The sequence below is a fragment of the Pelophylax lessonae genome (genome assembly GCF_965119305.1).
Source record: "Pelophylax lessonae genome assembly, chromosome: 4".
Lineage (NCBI taxonomy): Eukaryota > Metazoa > Chordata > Amphibia > Anura > Ranidae > Pelophylax > Pelophylax lessonae.
In genome coordinates, this window is record NC_138771.1 from 505,827,543 (window position 1) to 505,845,614 (window position 18,072).

General features: G+C 44.4%; 1 protein-coding gene across 1 annotated transcript in view; it reads left to right on the plus strand.

Annotated features, from left to right (window-relative positions):
- Positions 1–18,072, plus strand: part of ITPR2 (inositol 1,4,5-trisphosphate receptor type 2) — a 611,059-nt gene that overhangs the window by 94,422 nt on the left and 498,565 nt on the right. The window contains exon 2 of the mRNA XM_082252924.1: positions 2–72. Within this exon, the coding sequence (XP_082109050.1) occupies positions 2–72 (71 nt within the window). The remainder of the gene's footprint in view (position 1; positions 73–18,072) is intronic.

The window sequence follows — 18,072 nt, forward strand, 5'->3', positions numbered from 1 at the left end:
GGTTGGTGGATGATAGATGTGTGGTTAACCCAGAGGCTGGAGACCTGGCCAATCCACCCAAAAAATTCAGAGGTAAGGTTCATGGCAATTGTTCTCTTCTCTAAGCTCAATGTTCTTGTTAGCCCTCCTTCACATTGAACATGGCTTTGAAATCGTGCAATTTCATTTGAAACTGCACAATCTCAAAGCCGCATTTCAGTGCGACTTCAGTGTCCACTTGAAAGACATCTGTGTGGCTTCATGCACAGATGTCCATTGAAGTCACACCCAAAATGCGCAAAGTAGTGCAGGAACTACTTTTGCAAATCTGTGCGGCACCGCAAAGTGGACATTGCACCGATTGGAATGGTGCCATTGCCGGCAATAGGCTGCGACTTGTCATGGGATTTGATTCGTCCAAATGGTTCCAATGTGAATGAGGGCTAAGGGTGGGCTACTTAGTAAGGCTTGGTGACCCCTTCTTGAAACCAACAGTTCGGAAGGTTTGTGCCCTATTGTATCCGGGTGACCCTATGTTCTGTCCTAGAATAAAGAATCTAAGCAGTCTAAACTATAGTAGAGTTTAGATGAAGAATGGCCAAATGTCAAGCAAGGTGGTGAAATATTATGTCAGGTGTGAGAGCATAGCTGTAGTTGGTGGTCAAGCCTCGGGCTAGTGGCAGAAGAACCACCAGCTGGCCTTTAAAACAAAAATGTACAATAGGAATTGGAGTTGAAGGTTTTTCAAAGGTCAAACCAGCTATAGTTCACACAATCAAGATGATGGTCAGCAGAGGAGATTGGAGAAGCACATTGGAAATCCACACAAAACTCTTAAATAGGTGACCAAACTCAAGAGTCTGATGCCCTTTTAAAGTAGTTCTAAAGGCCTGAAGGTATGCTTCAGTATGCAGCTCCCTCCACAGCCCCCCTAATAGTTGCCTGAACCCAAATGCGATCCAGCAATGTGCCTGAGAGTGGCTGCTCTCCCGGGAATCTGCCTTCTGATTGGCTGAGAGACAGCAGTGGGAGCCAATGCCAATGGCTCCTGCTGCTGTCAATCACAGCTCGCAGCCAGTAAGGAGAGAGCAGGAAAAACACAGAGCAGGGCTCAGACACAAGCAAGCACGAGTGCCGCCATAGCAAGCAGCTTGCTATGGGGGCAGTCGGAGAAGAGGAGGGGCCAGGAGCACCGGCGGGGGACCTGAGAGGAGGAGGATCGGAGCTGCTCTGTGCAAAACTATTAGACAGAGCGGGTAAAATAATTATATATATATATATATATATATATATATATATTTATACTACACACCTTTTTTGTAATTGATATACAGATGGCACATGACCCGGATCTTTCCCAGCCTGTCAGGAAATATAATAAGAAGAGCTTCTAGTCTTCTGCTACTGTCCACATAATAAAAAAAAAAAAAAAAAAAAAAAAACAGCCTTTGGAAAACAGAGTAAAAAAATACAGCCAAAGTCCTACCCCACCACTGGTAAAAAGTCCTATCCGGAGATACGGGGCTCCTTCTGCAGCCTGTCAGAAGCCAAATACAGCACGGCCAGTTTAAATACAAGCTGGCACATGCTTGTATTTAAACAGTGCCTCTGACAAGAATGACTTCTTGTCAGAGGCACTAAGCTCAATGGACATTTGGAGCCTTGGACCAATGGTAAAGCACCATTGGTCCAAGCTGTCCAATAAAAATGCTGCAGTGGAGGCTCTCCTCTCACTGCAGTGTCATAGAAGGGGGTGTGTCTAAAAGACAAATAATCCCTCCCAGCCCTCTTATCTATAAGGAAAAAACGTGGGTTTATGGGTATAAGGTTTACCCATAATGCCATGTTTTGCTCACATACTTAAGAGGGAGAATCTGCTGCTGCTAAAAAGGTACTTGTTTAATCAAGAAAAATAATATATTATTATGCTATATGTTATAACATATTAATTTATTATTTATCTATTTACTGTGAAACTAGTGGTTTGAAGTTATAACTTCAAACTTCAGTAATTTGTCCATTAAGCCACCTGCTTGAGTACAGTTTTTGAAAATATAGTAAATTACCTTAAAAACAATATATAATAATTATTTGTATATTACTTATTTATGGTAATTACCACTTGCCACACAGGCCAAATCTGACATTTCTCTCCTACATGTAAAATTCATCATTCTTTTGCCTAGAAAATTACTCAGAAACCCCAAACATTGTATATATATTTTTTAGCAGACACCCTAGGGAATAAGATGGTGGTCATTGCAACTTTTTATGTTACACGGTATTTGCACAGCAATTTTACAAATAAAAAAAAAAAAAAAAAAAAAACACTAAAGTTAGCACAATTTTTTTCTAGAATGTGAAAGATGATGTTATGCCGAGTAAATAGATACCTAACATGTTTGCTTTAAAATTGCGCACACTTGTGGAATGGCGCCAAATTTCAGGACTTAATAATCTTCATAGACGATGCTTTAAAATATTTTTGAGGCTACATGTTCAGAGTTAGAGAAGGCCTAGTGCTATAATTATTGCTGTCACTCTAACGTTCGCAGCAATACCTCACGTGTGGTTTGAACGCCGTTTACATATGCTAAAACAAGCCTTTATGCTGGTTAAATTAGTAAACTATGAGAACTAATGAAGTTGCTATATACAGTATAATCTATAAAATCAGAGAATGGCTCAGGTTCTATTCTTTTATTATATAGATTGTATATGGCACTTTAGTTTTCACAGTTTACTAATTTAACCAACATAAGGACCTGTTTTAAAAAATGAAGGCCTGCTGGTAGCTATATAGACAAGAATACAGTGTAACTTTTATTTTTTATTTCTGCATTCTGTAAAAGACCTTTAGAGCCGGTCCACACTAGCGTGACTTGTCAGGCGACTTGTCAGCCTGACAAGTCGCGGTCCATTGACCGCTACAGGACCCGTTCTACTTCGTGGCGACCTCGGAGCGACTTGAATAGACTTCCATTATGTGAAGTCCCTGCAAGTTGCTCCAAAGTCGTGGTGCATGGGAATGCACAAGTCGCCCCCGAAGTAGTACAGAGTCGTGTCGCCCCAGTGTGAACCGACTCTTACTTGACAAGTGAAATCTCAAAAAATGTCCTAAAAGGACAGCGTATGTAAATATTTTTGTTAAATGAGTAGAACTAGTAGAACTGCAATCGCCTACATAATGAGAATCAAATACGTAACTTGTTAATATGTAACCTGTGTGTGTCTGGCTCTGATACTAGCCAATGCCTCACCAGCCACTGACCTCACCGCACGTCCCTGATGGAGGGATAGATAGGGGGCTATTAAAGTATATCCAAAGCCAAAGACTTTTTTCTGGGTAGAGTGGTGACAGGTTAGAACCACTGGCAGATTTTATTGTCTCTCTTTTTTAAAAACAAATCTCACTACTTGTGTGTTAGTGCCGGTTCACATTTATGAGATGCGGGAACGCTGCAAATATACAGCGTGTTCCCGCATCGCATCCGCAGCACAGGCAGTTCACACTGCCATATGCGATACGCTGGAGGTGTCAATTCAAAGTTAACGACACCCCCCAGATCAGTTCTCATATCGCAGTGTGATCTGAGAGTTCGCACAGAATCGGTAAAACTGTAAAACTGCTACAGGGCAGTCGGCAAGTGGTTAATCACAAACCTATGGCTTGTTTATTAAAGCGGAGTTCCAGCCATTTCACTCACCTGTCCAACGGTCCAGCGATGCGGCCGCCCGAAGCCTCGATCCTCTCCCTCTGGTCTCGGCGGCGCCGGTGTTCCGTGAGAATTACCTACCCGTGAGAAAAACCTACCCCTCGTCACTTCCGGTACTCCGCACTGTATGTAATGCAGCGGGTACATTAAAACAGCTGTGCTGAAATACGAGTGATCTCCGCTCCTGTCCCGGTCACTTCCCTGCTCTCGGATAGTAAATATAAAAGCGGCGGCGGCTGTATGAAAACATAAATCACTGAGCCGAAAGCCGCTTTTATATTTACTTGCCGAGAGCAGGGAAGTGACCGGGACAGGTGCGGGGATCACTCGTATGTCAGCACAGCTGTTTTAGGTAAGCGCCGCGTCGGTAGGTTTTTTTCACGGTACACCGTGATCGTTTTATACTAGTGCGCATGCGCACTAGTAAGCTCCTCTGTTCTGCCATTAGGTATCCGGCGCTCTGAGCATGCGCACTGCTGCGCTGCTCAGATGCTTCTGGCCGGAAGTGACGAGGGGTAGGTAATTCTCACAGGGTAGGTAATTCTCACGGAACACCGGCATCACTGCTGTGGGCACCCGGCTGTGACAGTTTGCGGCTTCACAGCCGGGTACCCACTGCGCATGCGCGAGTCGCGCTGCGCATTGTGATTGGCCGGCAATCTTCTGGGACCTCTGACATGTCCCAGAAGATTGCAGGGAGGGAGGGGGAGAGGAGAACTTCCGCTCAGGGCGCCGCGGCGCTCCGAGCGGAAGTGGGAGCGGGTACCTCTCAAAACTAGGTACCCCCCCCCCCCAAAAAAAATGACATGCCAAAATAGGCATGTCAGGGGGTTAGAATACCTAAAGCGGAAGTTCCACTTTTGGGTGGAACTCCGCTTTAAGTAATTTCCATTGTATGTGTTTATTTTGTATTTCAATCTCCTTGTTTTCTACACCTTGTTTTTAATTGCAACCCCAATAAATGAGGGTAGAGGCCTTTTTGAATTCCCAAAAACATGTTGGTTGTTTTATTTCTGGTTATCCTGCCTGTGAATTAAAATAATATTATTTTGGACTTAAGACCAGTGGTATTGCGCTGTGATTACTTTCTTCACCATGGGTTTTTATTTCCTCTGTGTCCCTGCTGGGAAGATTCACTTTCATTATTAGCAGCTCTCCCGACATGGGGACTCAGTCTTCACATTGGCTCACGCAGGGGAGATCTCCTCCCCCTTCACTCTACTGGCCCATCAGCTGATCAGCTCCTCCCAACAATGATCTGCTTGGAGGAATGGGCGGAGCGTTGTGCCAGTAGCAGTGAGTGCTCACTCAGGCACAGTAATTGTATAATGTACCCACTGACGTGATGCCTGCAATTAGCGGTGCTGGCGGGTGGCGCACAGAGTGTACAACTATGTCCGGGACATATTGCTCCAATCATTGCCTAGAAGCGGTGGCAGTGGGCGACAGGCCTCCCCCACAGTGGTGGAACTCCAGGGCCCAGTCACAAGTGTGACTGCTGAAACCCTGGTAGTTCTGCCACTGTTGGGGATACTTGTCACGGTGGGTGGATTTCACTTAACTTGGACTGATTGGGGTTGATTTACTAAAACTAGTGCAGCTGTGCATGGTAGCCAATCAGCTTCTAACTTCAGCTTGTTCAATTAAGGTTTGACAATAAAACCTGGAAGCTGATTGGTTACTTTGCATATCTGCACCAGACTTTGCACGCTCTAATTTTAGTGAATAACCCCCATTGTATTTACAGAACAGGATGTAAAAGGAAATTTCATCAATGGGACAATAATACACAAATGACAAAGTGGGAAAAAAACTGACAGGGGCATATTTGATGGATTAGTTTCTTTTTCTGCCATCATTCCTCTATTACAATGTAAAGCCTAGTACACACGATTAAATTATCAGACGTTTGCTTTTTTTTGCATGCTAGTCTCATAGCGAAAACTAATAGGTTACTAAAGTATGAAAATTCTTGCACAACAGAATAGAAATTCAGAAGTGATGTAATGTATTTGCGTTGCATTTTCAGACGAAAACTGTGCTGATTAAACGAAAATCATACAAGCTGGTATTTTACGAGAACAATTTTTGTATTTGTCTCATTGGATAAATTTGGAGGAAAGTTGCGTACTAATGATCAGATTATCATTAGTAAACCACGTGTGGCTCCCTGGGCACAGAAAAACGCTGCAAGCTTTACACAAGGCATAAAAAATTGCCTATAATAGTCCATGCGCGTCAACCATTAAAGAACACAGAGCGGGCAAAGTACACGTCCTCCAAAAAAAAATGTATTTGCAGAAAAGAAAATCTGACAGCAGGACAATGTTTAGAGAAGATTTCACAGTTTTTAATTGCCATGGAAATGAGAGAAACTTTACATACACTTTGACCGGTTTTGTTGGTTTTGAATTTCTCAGCAACACATACCTGTCAGACCCCATACAGGAGGAATGTGACTTAAAATAAAACACAGGATTCCTGCCCCAGGCGTTCATCTCACCTTTACTGACTGAGGGTGCTTACTCTGTTCTTCCCCAGTATACTCAAATCACATAGAAAAGGCCACACACACGCCACATCCTTTTTTAATGCCTTCAAAAAAAGGCTTTATTGCAATATGAATACATTCACAATATCAAGTCAAAGCACACAGCCCTCCAACAGACCCTTCCTGATGCATTTTATCCCTAACTAAGCTCCTGTTGGGGTGAAATGTGTGACGGAGGCGGGTATCAGAGCCTTGTCCTTCTCACTAACTCGTGACAAAGGACCAGCCAATCTCACACCCTGCCGTAACTTACGTAACAATGCCACTCTCAACTGCACCCTACATAAAGATTTTCCAGCTTGCGGGACCACAAGATGCATCAAAATGATGAAGCAAAAAAAATAAAAAGGCATAAAAATGGCCTATAATAGTCCGTGTGCATCAACCATTAAAGAACACAGAGTGGGCAAAGTACACGTCCTCCAAAAAAAATCTATTTGCAGAAAAGAAAATCTGACAGCAGGACAATGTTTAGAGAAGATTTCACTGTTTTTAATTGCCATGGAAATGAGAGAAACTTTACATACACATTGACCAGTTTTGTTGGCTTTGAATTTCTCAGCAACACACACCTGTCAGACCCCATACAGGAAGAATGTGACATTAAATATACCATATTTTCCAGTGTATAAGACGACTGGGCGTATAAGACGACCCCCCTAATTTTCAAGTTAAAACATAGGTTTTGGGCTATACTCGCCGTATAAGACTACCCCCCTTCCGAAGCAAGGCAACACCATTGAAAAATATCAGATTTCTCATAGATCTCCAAGGTACCCCAAGTACTGTAATACATGTAATCTCTCATAATATCTCCAAGGTACCCTAAGTATTACCAGTAGATGTAATCTCAAGACGCTGGCTGTGCGGGAATCCTGTACCGGTATACCGTATGTACCGTAGCTTTGGCTACATACAGTATACCGCGCTGAGCCAATTACAGTGAGCGATGTATTCTATTATTGAATGCAAAGCCTGCTCGGATTGGCAGAGTCAGAGAGGCGGGTTGATGTTACTCCACCAATCCGAGCAGGCTTTGCATTCAATAATAGAATACATAGCTCTCCCTGATTGGCTCAGCGCGGTACACTGTATGTAACCGAAGCTACGGTATATACAGTATACTGGTACAGGATATCCACACAGCCAGCGTCTTGAGAGATTACATCTACCGGTAATACTTATACTTAGGTTAACTTGGAGATATTATACTTGGCGTATAAGACGACCCCCCATTTTTGGGGGATTTTTTTGAGGTTCAAAAGTAGTCTTATACGCCAGAAAATACAGTAATTATGGATTCAGGATTCAGGTGGTCTTCTCAACTTTACTGACTTTGGGTGCTGACTCTGCAGGATCTGTTCTTCCCCAGTATACTCAAATCACATAGACACATAGAAAAGGCCGCACACACGCCACATCCTTTTTTAATGCCTTCAAAAAATACTTTATTGCAGGCATGTCCGACCTGTGGCTCGGGGGCCGCATGCGGCCCCGGAACCACAGGCAAAGCGGCCCACTGCCCTCTGACAATTTATTTATTTTTTTTTTGCTGGGAAGGAAGGAAGTCGAGTCGGGGGCACGGCCACAGCGGCTTCCAACTAACTGTAGGCTACCTTGGAGGGGATCATCCACTAGTTGTGTTAAATTAGTGCTGGGGGGGGGGGGGGGCACGTTTTATTACTTATATACCTTAACTATAGTATATATTTTATATGCAGCCCGAGAAAATTTCTCTACACTCAATGTGGCCCAGAGAAGCCAAAAGGTTGGACACCCATGCTTTATTGCAATATGAATACATTCACAAGACCAAGTCAAAACACACTGCCCTCCAACAGACCCTTCCTGATGCATTTCATCCCTAACTAAGCTCCTGTTGGGGTGAAATGCATCATAATGATGGAGCAAAAAAAAAAAGGACACGGAGGATGTGTGGCTGTGCTGCTATCTATGTTTTTATAAAATAAATGATGGCTCAGGCTTAATGCAGAAACATAAATTTGTCTTACAGTTACACTTGGCATGTGAGACAGGCTATCCAAGCTAGCAAGGCATTAAATACTTTTCATCCAGCACTTTTCTCATTTTAATTTTGAGTTGTTTGTTGACGTGTATGAACATATTTAGTATATCTCCACATTTCCCCATATTTTGCCATTTAGAAAAATGCCGGATATTAAAATACCTGTTGATGTGCCAGAAATCCAGTTAGCTTCTGACTTCCTGTACAAAGCGGACAACCCTGCCTCTGCTGCACTGAAATCCCTAGAAGTGTTGTCCACTTAAAATTTTAGGCTTTCACTTCACAAGTCTATTCACCTCTAAAAACTTTATTGAAGCAAGTGGTTAGGGCAGTTCACCTGCTGGCTTCCCTGATGTGTTTCGCCCTGCACTGGGGCTTAGTTCTACAGTCTCTACAACTCAGTAGAGGAAGAATGCGTCAGTAGAAGAAGTGGAGAGTCTTTTTTTTTTTTTTAATTCTTTATTTAGAGGTATGGATGAAAAATATACAACAAGAACAACACAAAATATTTACGTCCTGGTGTCTAGAGACTCAAGAAGACAATACACATTCCAAGCAAATTACGAACATTAAGATGTGGTCCCCCAGAATTACAATATATTAGCTGTCTTATTGCTAACACAACATTACCAATTAGTAACAATACTGTCATATAAAAGGGACAATGCAGTTAGAGGTCTGGTCCGGAAAACCAAAGTGGGGAGGGGGAGAGAACCCTACCGGCATCTATCTATTGGCCTAGGGGGGACCCACCCATCCCCTCCTTGTAAGAAGTGGAGAGTCTTTACTGCTTTCTTCAGTAACCTTTTTTCTTTTTTTAGAAGAAAAAACACATTGGCTCCACGGGAGGGATTCCTCCATCAACGCTCACTGTGTTGATTGGGGAATCGAGCCATTTTCTTTCCTGCACCCGGTTGTTACAGGAAAGAAAAAAGCTCCGTCTATGGCTGGCTTAAGTGTAAATAAAGAGGAAGAACCTGCAATTCCTAATGTGAAATAAAATTTTAAAATTGTGGAAGAGTAAATATGTAAAAAAGTCAGATGTCCATCAAAAATGTCTTTCATGTGGAAGTTGCAATAACTAATGATAAATGGGTAATAAACGTCAATGTTGTCTTCTGGTACCTTTCTGTGGCTCTGTATTTTTGAGTAATTGGGGGGGGGGGACGGGACGTGTCTCTGGACGCAAGTCTGCACGGTACGAGGCTGTTGAGAATGGTTTTGCAGCCCGCATCTCACATAACATTCCTTACTTAACACATGGAGTTTGTTGTGGAAAGTTCCAGATATTTCTTGGTAATCAGTAGAAATAGGTAGATGATGTTTTTTTTCAGGTTTCATTCTGCAATTTTCAGGCTATTTAAAGCTCAGCTAGCTTTAAATAGCTGTTCCTGCAGGTTTCCATTTTAAATCACATGTCTTTTGTTGCAACTGTTTATTTGATGGACATGTGTTGTGGGAAAGTTTAAACTAAGTCCATGTCCAAAAAGTAGATATTTCCCATCTAACTAAAAAGGTCTCTTATAAATCCTTAAATACTGCCCTTTTCTAAGACCATAACCAAACCTAACAAAATACAAAATTCTTACCCTTCAAAATAGTTAATATGGATCAGCTGTAATATCTTCTTTTTCTAATACAGGGGTATTAAACTAAAAATTCAGTGAAGTTTTCTTCTAGCAGAGGTTCAAATCTAATATTCTGTTTATTATACAGATTTTAGTTTATATAGTATGTAGTCATTTTTAAATCTATCAAAAATAAACATTGTGACATTTCAGTAATATGTATTGTCAACTTTTACAGTGCCCCCTTACATCAGGTGCCCCATTTACAGTGCCCCCTTACATCATGTGCCCCATTCACAGTGCCCCCTTACATTAGGCTATCCCCATCACAGAGCCCTCTTACATCAGGGCCCGAAGATCACGGACATCCATTATTGCGTTTTGGCCTCATCCCTTGCGCACAGAATTCTCCAGATTCTCTGAATCTTTTGATGATATTATGTATTGTAGATAATGATATGTGTAACGTTTTTGAAATTTTACATCTAGGGACATTGTTTTGAAATTCTTCTTCAATTTTTAGACATAGCATTTCACAGATTAGTGAACCTCTGCCCATCTCTACTTCTTAGACACTCTGACTCTCTAAAATGCTCTTTTTATTCTCAATCATTTTACTGACCTGTTGCCAATTAACCTAATTAGCTGAAAAAAATATTCTTCCAGCTCTTCAATGTTAGTACCATTTACTTTACCAGCTGTTTGTTGTCATGTCCCAGACGTGTTGCTGTCATTAGTTTCAAAATTACCTTGTGAATAAAATTTGTGATTTGCAAATCACTGCATTATGTAGGTATTACACAGCATCCCATCTTTTTTTAAATTGGGTTTGTAATGTAGTAGAAATGAGACCCAAATAAGTGGCTCTTCGGGAAGGCATCAGAACTGTAATTCTGTATTTTAAAAGGATGTAAAACTGGCTTTAGATACACTTTTTAATTTTAACTTTTGGCTTTACATGCACTTTAAATGAGTGAAAATGAGACCCTAATATGAGACTTTGCAAGGAAGTCATTGCTACTGTACAATAGTTCTCAATTTTAAAATACAGCTTCATCCATGATCCTTCAGTCCTTAGTAGTTTCAGGATGCAGGCTGAATCATATTGTCTCATGATAATGAACATTTAATTGTGGTATATCTAAGACTATATTCAGTATTATCTAGTAGACTGTTGAGAAGGAATTTTAATAGGCTGTGGTGAAGTTATAAAAAAGGGGATATACTGTAAGTGTTTTGTGATCACTAGGCTCCTTTTAGTCGCTGGTCCATCCCTTTTTAAAGGGTCACAATTTCTGCAATTTCTAAATGTTTCATGTGATTTGCCAGTTTGTATTTCTTACTTCTACATGGTAAATTCTTTATTTACCATAGAAAGTCCAGTGGTGATAAAAGAAGGTTTACAAGATCAGTGTTATTTTCTGTACATTTACCGTAGACCTCTTTAATGCTGCCACGGTGTGTTGGCAAATCAGGACAGGCCCAGGCTGGTGTTTTTTTTTTTTTTAACCTACCCTGTGTGTATATAGATATATGAACACTTTGAAAACACATCAGATCTCAATAGGGAAAAATATGATGCTGTATATCTATACTGATATGGACTAGGTAATGTCTTAGGAACGAAAGGATGCCACATCATCTGATGGAAATAAAAATTATCAACCGTTTAATTTTTTTGAGCAGTATATATATATATATATATATATATATATATATCTTTGTTCCAGCCCAATATCAGTGAGTGAATAATTACTAAATTACACCAACCTGGGAAGTGAAAGCCTTACTAAATTTACCACGTGAAGCTGTTGCATTTCTAGAAAGAAAGAGAGCCGGTAGCTGCCCCCGGCTGAGGTAAAATCAGAGCCCACTGTAGGGGAAAGCCATTGAGGAATCGTTGAGTAAATAGTCAAGTAAATTAGTAAATTACACCAACCTGGGAAGCGAAAGCCTTACTAAATTTAACACGTGAAGCTGTTGCATTTCTGTACAGTGAGAGAGTAGGTAGCTGCCCCCGACTGTGAAAAAATCAGAGCCTACTGTGGGGGTGGACCATTGAGGAATCATAAGAGTAATTGGTCAAGCCCTATTGTGTTGGTACCGAAACCCAATGGAACCCTGCAGTTTTGTAATAATTTCAGGAAGCCAATGAGGTATCAAAGTTCAATACATATCTGATACCCCAAGTGGATGAACTGAGAGAGAGTTTGGGACCATCCCTTGTATATTACTACCTTAGACCTCACTAAAGGCTACTAGCAGATACCTTTAACTAAGGAAGCCAGGGAAAAGACTGCATTTTCCACTTCACAGGGTCACTTCCAATATAACGTTTTACATTCTACCCCGGCGACTTTTCAGAAGGCAATGGATAAAACCCTATGCTCGCATCGGAAATACACCTCAAGGTATTTGGACAACATTGTCATCTTTAGCACAGTCTGGGAGTCACATTTTCCCTGAGTGCAGGCTGTCTTAGACTCTCTAAACAAGGAAGGGTTTACCATTAATCCTGAAAAGTGTGCCATTGCAGTGGAAGAGACCAAGTACCTGGGGTACATTATGGGCAGGGTTTTGGTGAAACTACAGACGAACAAGGTTGAGGCTATTCAGACTTGTCCCTAACCCAATCACCAGGAAACGGGTCCAAGCTTTTTTGGCCATCGTTGGGTACTGCTGTCGGTTTGTCCCCAACTTGGCCACTATTGCTGCAACCCTGACTAACTTGACAAAGGGTAAGAAGTCAGCCATGATCAAATAGAATGACAAGGCTAGGGAGGCTTTCCTGGAGCTTTAAACAACCTTTGTTAGTATCCAGTGCTGGTTGCTCCAGATTTTTCGAAAAAATTGAATTTTTGTTAGAACTTACCGTAAAATTATTTTCTCTGAGTCCTCTGACAGACGCAGCTCTGAAAGTTTCTTCACTAATGGGTTATGTGGGCCCTCTTCAGGAGTTGCTAGGCAGTGAAAGCTTTCACTAGGCACACCTTTAGGGGCCGTCCTATCCACATGACCCCAGACACACCTGCTCATAGAATCAGTTTTGTAGCAAAGCAGTGAAGGAGAACACAACCAACCCCAACATAGAGGGGCGGGAGCTGCGTCTGTCAGAGGACTCAGAGAAAATAATTTTACTGTAAGTTCTTACAAAAATTCTATTTTCTCTTATGTCCTCTGACAGACTCAGCTCTGGAAGTTTCTTCATTAATGGGACGTCCTATAGCAGTGTAGGCATGAGAGGTGGGGAGAACGCAACCAACAACTCTTAACATTTCAACAGGGCTAAAAAACTTAGCCAACAGGGCAACAGAAAGCTCAACCCCAACAGGAGCTTACCCCAAAAAAAAAATTCACCCCTGAAAGAGAACAGTAAATCTCTTCAGCAAACAGCAGCCAGCAAAACCTTGCAGCCAAAGGAAGCATCCGAGGATGCCATCACATCAATCTTGTAGAATTTTGTAAAAGTGTACACAGACGACCAGGTTTCCGCTTTACACACCTGAGCCACAGAAGCCTGATGGCAAAAAGCCCAAGAGGCACTCAGTGCTCTTGTAGAATGTGCTCTCACAGGGAAAGGAGGAACCTGACCCTTCAGTGAATAGGCCTGAACAATAGACTGTCTGATCCATGTGGATATGTTTGCCGTAGAAGCAGCCAAACCCTGGCGAGGTCCCTCAGGAAGGACAAACAGGGAATCAGACGTCTGAAAGGATTCCGTGGCCGACAGGTAAACCCTGATCACCTGGACCACATCCAGGCAATGCAAAGCAAATTCCTTGGGATGCTTGGGCTTCGCACAGAGCGAAGGCAAGACAATCACTGCATTGAGGTGGAAAGCTGACACCACCTTAGGCAGGAAAGAATGGTTAGGTCGCAGAACAACCTTATCCCTATGAATGACCAGATATGGCGAGCGGCAAGACAGAGCCGCTAACTCAGACACCCTGCGAGCAGAGGTGACAGCCACCAGAAAGGCGACCTTCTGAGACAACAAAGGCAGAGAGATCTCCCTGATATTTTCAAAGGGAGGATGTTGCCGAACGGACAAAACCAAATTCATATCCCACTGAGGTAAAAGGGATCTCCTCAGCGGAGCCAGATGACGCACCCCTTGAATAAAGCTGCGAATTAAAGAATTAGTCGCCAAGGGACATTGAAAGTAAATGGCTAAGGCCGACACCTGATCTTTAATCATGCCCGAAGCCAAGCGTTGCTCCCCTCCTTTTTGCAAAAAGGCTTAGACCCTTGCCACCTAAAAAGAGCGAGGATGCAACCCTTGTGACTCACACCAGTCAATATACTTCTTCCAAGTACGATGATAAATCTTCCTGGAAGTCGTCTTCCTAGCTCGCAGCCAGGTAGAAATCACAGAAGCAAAGAGACCTCTGTCCCTCAGCACCTGGCCTTCAACAGCCATGCCGTTAAAGCCAGCGACCGTAAGGCAAGATGGAAGATCTGCCCTGAGATAGCAGATCTTCTCTTAGAGGCAGCCGACAGGGAGGCTCGACGACCATCTTTACCAGGTCTGCATACAACGACCGGCGAGGCCAGTCTGGGGCCACCAGAATCACCTGCACCTGCTCCGCCGCCAACCTGCAGATGAACCTGGACAACACTTGTATCGGAGGAAAGGCATAAATCAGCTGATATCGGCTCCAAGGCGCCACCAACGCGTCTGTGGCATCTGCCAGAGGATCTCGAATCCTGGTCACAAACCTCTCCACCTAATTGTTTAGGCGAGACAAAAACAGATCGACCTCCGGAGTGCCCCCTCGGCACACAGGAGGAGAAAAACCTCCGGATGCAGGGACCTTTCCCCCTGATCCAGAACCTGATGACTCAGGTAATCCACCTGCCAGTTCACCACTCCTGGAATGTGAACTGCGGAGAGGGCCGGAACAAGTCCGCCCCCAGCCTGACAGGCTAGCATCCGTGGTGACCACCGTCCACAACAGCGGCAGAAAAAAAACCTGCCCTGGCTCAGAGCGGGCGACAGAATCCACCAGGAGAGCTCTGACTGCGATTGACGGCGGAGACAAATCATCCTTTAAAAAGACTGTGGGACCATGGCCTACTTGACAAGAATTTCTATCTGCAGAGGCCTTGTGAGAAATAGAGCGAATAGGACCGCCTCGAAGGTCGACACCATGAGCCCCAAAAACCTCATACACGTCCGCAGGGAGGAGAGACCGCTGTCCCATCAGCAACCTGATCTCGCCCTGCAAGGTCTGTAGAATGTCCTCTGGGAGAAAGACCCTCGCCTGAGAGGAGACCAGGATCATGCCCAGGAAGTACAGATGCACTGACGGTGTCAGCGCCGACTTCTGGAAGTCGATGGTCCAACCGAACTCCTGAAGCGCCTGGATCGTGTACGCCAGGTTGCTTGACAGGGTGACATGAGAGCTCGCCCTCAACAGGAGATCATCCAGACATCTGAGGATCGAAATCCCCTTTTTGCATAGCAAAGCCAAAACCTTGATGAAGACCCCGGGTTTCTGACCTGCACATCACTCCCTGTGCAAGCAGATCCTGCACCGCCTCCCTGGGATCCTTCAATGGATCCAGAGATAGACGGAGACAGGGTGGAGAGAATCTGTCTGCTGGGCGAGACCGAAATTCGGTCTTGTACCCTGTACGAATCAGGTCGTGAATACATTCGTACAGAACCAGAGAAGGCCAGGGTCCTGGAAAGCAACGCAGACGTCCCCCCCACCCCCGAAGCGGGTGAGGGTGTTGCTTCATGCAGAGAGGGATTCGTCCGCTGAACCGGACTGGCTAGTCTCCGACTTACCCCACCAAGCCTCCTCGTTCCCTCCGGAGGCTCTGAACGGTTTACCTTTTTCCTGTACCCCTGAGGCACAAAAAAGTCCCTTATGAGCCTTGAAGGAAGGCCCCCCCCTTGCTGCGAGGTGCCTTACCTTTTACGGATTGGGGGAGAAGAGTACTCTTACCCCCTGTGAGACCCTTGATTAGCTTATCCAAGGAGTCACCAAAAAGGCATTCACCCAAAAAGGAAAGATAAGACACAGGCTTCTTAGAAGCCTGGTCCACCGACCAGCTTTACAGCCACACCATGCGGCGAAAGGGGATCCCCACCGCTGATACTCTGGTGATCAGTGGAGCCTCGTCCAGGGCCGCATCACACAGATATACCATGGCCTGGGTCATCTGATCTGTGAGCTCAATGAGAGTTGGAGGAACCGACTCAGCCAGCAAGTTGCTCTTAAGCACCTTGATCCATTCCGTAACCGTCTGAGAAACCAGGACGGAGGCGAACATGGGTTTAAGCAGTGAACCTGCCACTAAGTGTAAGTGGTGAGAAAGTGCCTCCGTATGCCTGTCCACCGGGTATTTAAACACCGGGGAATCTTCCACAGGTACCACAGTTGATTTATTCAACCGGAAAACAGTGTGATCCACCTTAGGTTACACTGTCCTGCGATTGGACACGACCAACATGTGCTTAATGCGCCGCCATTGCTCATTCACGATTTCGTGAAAGTCCTCGGGACAAGGAAAAACCTGACCCGACTTCTGGGCTTTGTGGGAGCCAAAGACAACCCGCTTTCCTGACTGTGTGGGCTCATCATCCAGATGTAATGTTTCCCTCACTGAATCAGTGCTTCCACCAGATCGCGTTCCCGCTCTACAGCATTCCTCCTCATTATCTGACTGTGAGGACGGACCCCTCAGGGGGGCGTTGTCTGTGGCAACCATATCAGGCTCTGAATCAGAGGACTGAGAGGGCATTGGCCTTTTTTGAGTAGCAACTTGTTTCATTACAAGGTCCACTCTGGACGCCAGAGTTTCTAAAGCTGCAGACAGAGACCCCAGAGAAGGTGAACCGGATGGGCCGGCTGCACAAATAAGTTCAGAGGTGAAATTTACACTTTGGGACTCCATTTTAGGCAATGTCCAAATTAAGTACACTGGCCCTTTAAATGTTGCACTCATGGTCCACACGGCTATACCGCGCTATAGCCAGAGTCCCACTTTAATGCTAGCAGGTATCCTGATAGGAGCTAAGTGTGTCCTAGGAATGTTAGAAGGACTAAAAATCCCCTTATTACAAGCCAACCTGGAAAGTAAACTGCTCTGTCAGTCTGTCAGAAGCAAGTGAAAAAACTCCAATACAAAAGAATAGGAGAAAATGGCGCCGCCCATACAGTGCAGTTGCCCACACTTAAGATGACGCCCGAAAACGGTGCCAAACACTCAGGGAAACAAAGAAAATGGCTGCTGCCCTTACTTGAATGCAGCTCAATGTCCACACTTAAAATGGTGGTCGAAAACAGCGCCAACGGTCAGGAGCCCAGGGAATGAGGCCTTCACGGGGACCCACTACAGGAGCAGGGAAGGCAGGACCTGTCTTGACAGGCCAGAGGGATATTTTGAGGAAAACAAAGCCCTTTTATCCCAAAGAGTGGGCTCCCACAGGCATTTGTCCCAGGGACACGGGGGGCATGTATCACTCACCATACCATGGACCGTGGGGCTCCGCTCCGATACACCCTGAGTAGGGGTGCTGCCAGCCAAGAGGGGTAGGGCTGCAACTCAGGGTGTTCCAGGTTGATGCATCCTGGCGAAAACATCAGTTCGCAGGCTAGTCCCTATCTGTCGGGGCTCTGTCGTGGCGAGGCCTGGGCAGACCACAACCTGCTCACGCTCGTTGGCCAGGCTGGGAGACCGTAATAATCTAGATTATCCAGTGTGAAACCTCAGCATGGCTGTCGCTTGTAGTTCACCAGGAGGATCCCCCTGACACTAGCTAGCGATAGTGAGTAAAGATAAATAAACATAAACATTCTCAAAAGAAAATAAAAACTGAGACCGAAGTCCCAGCAGGGAACCTAGGTCCTACTCCTAAGCTAGGCACCAAGAAACTGATTCTATGAGCCGGCGTGTCTGGGGTCATGTGGATAGGACAGCCCCTAAAGGTGTGTCTAGTGAAAGCTTTCACTGCCTAGCTACTCCTGAAGAGGGCACACATAACCCATTATTGAAGAAACTTCCAGAGCTGCGTCTGTCAGAGGACATAAGAGAAAGTTTATTGTCCAAACAGTGAAGACTTAAGAACCATTCTGTCCCAGGAGATCAATGGGGAGGAACACCTCATAGTCTTTCTCAGTAAAAATGTGACCACCACTGTGAGAAATGACGCCTTAGTGGATAAAGAGTGCCTGACCATTAAGTGGGCTCTGGACTCACTGCACTATTTTCTCCTTGGCA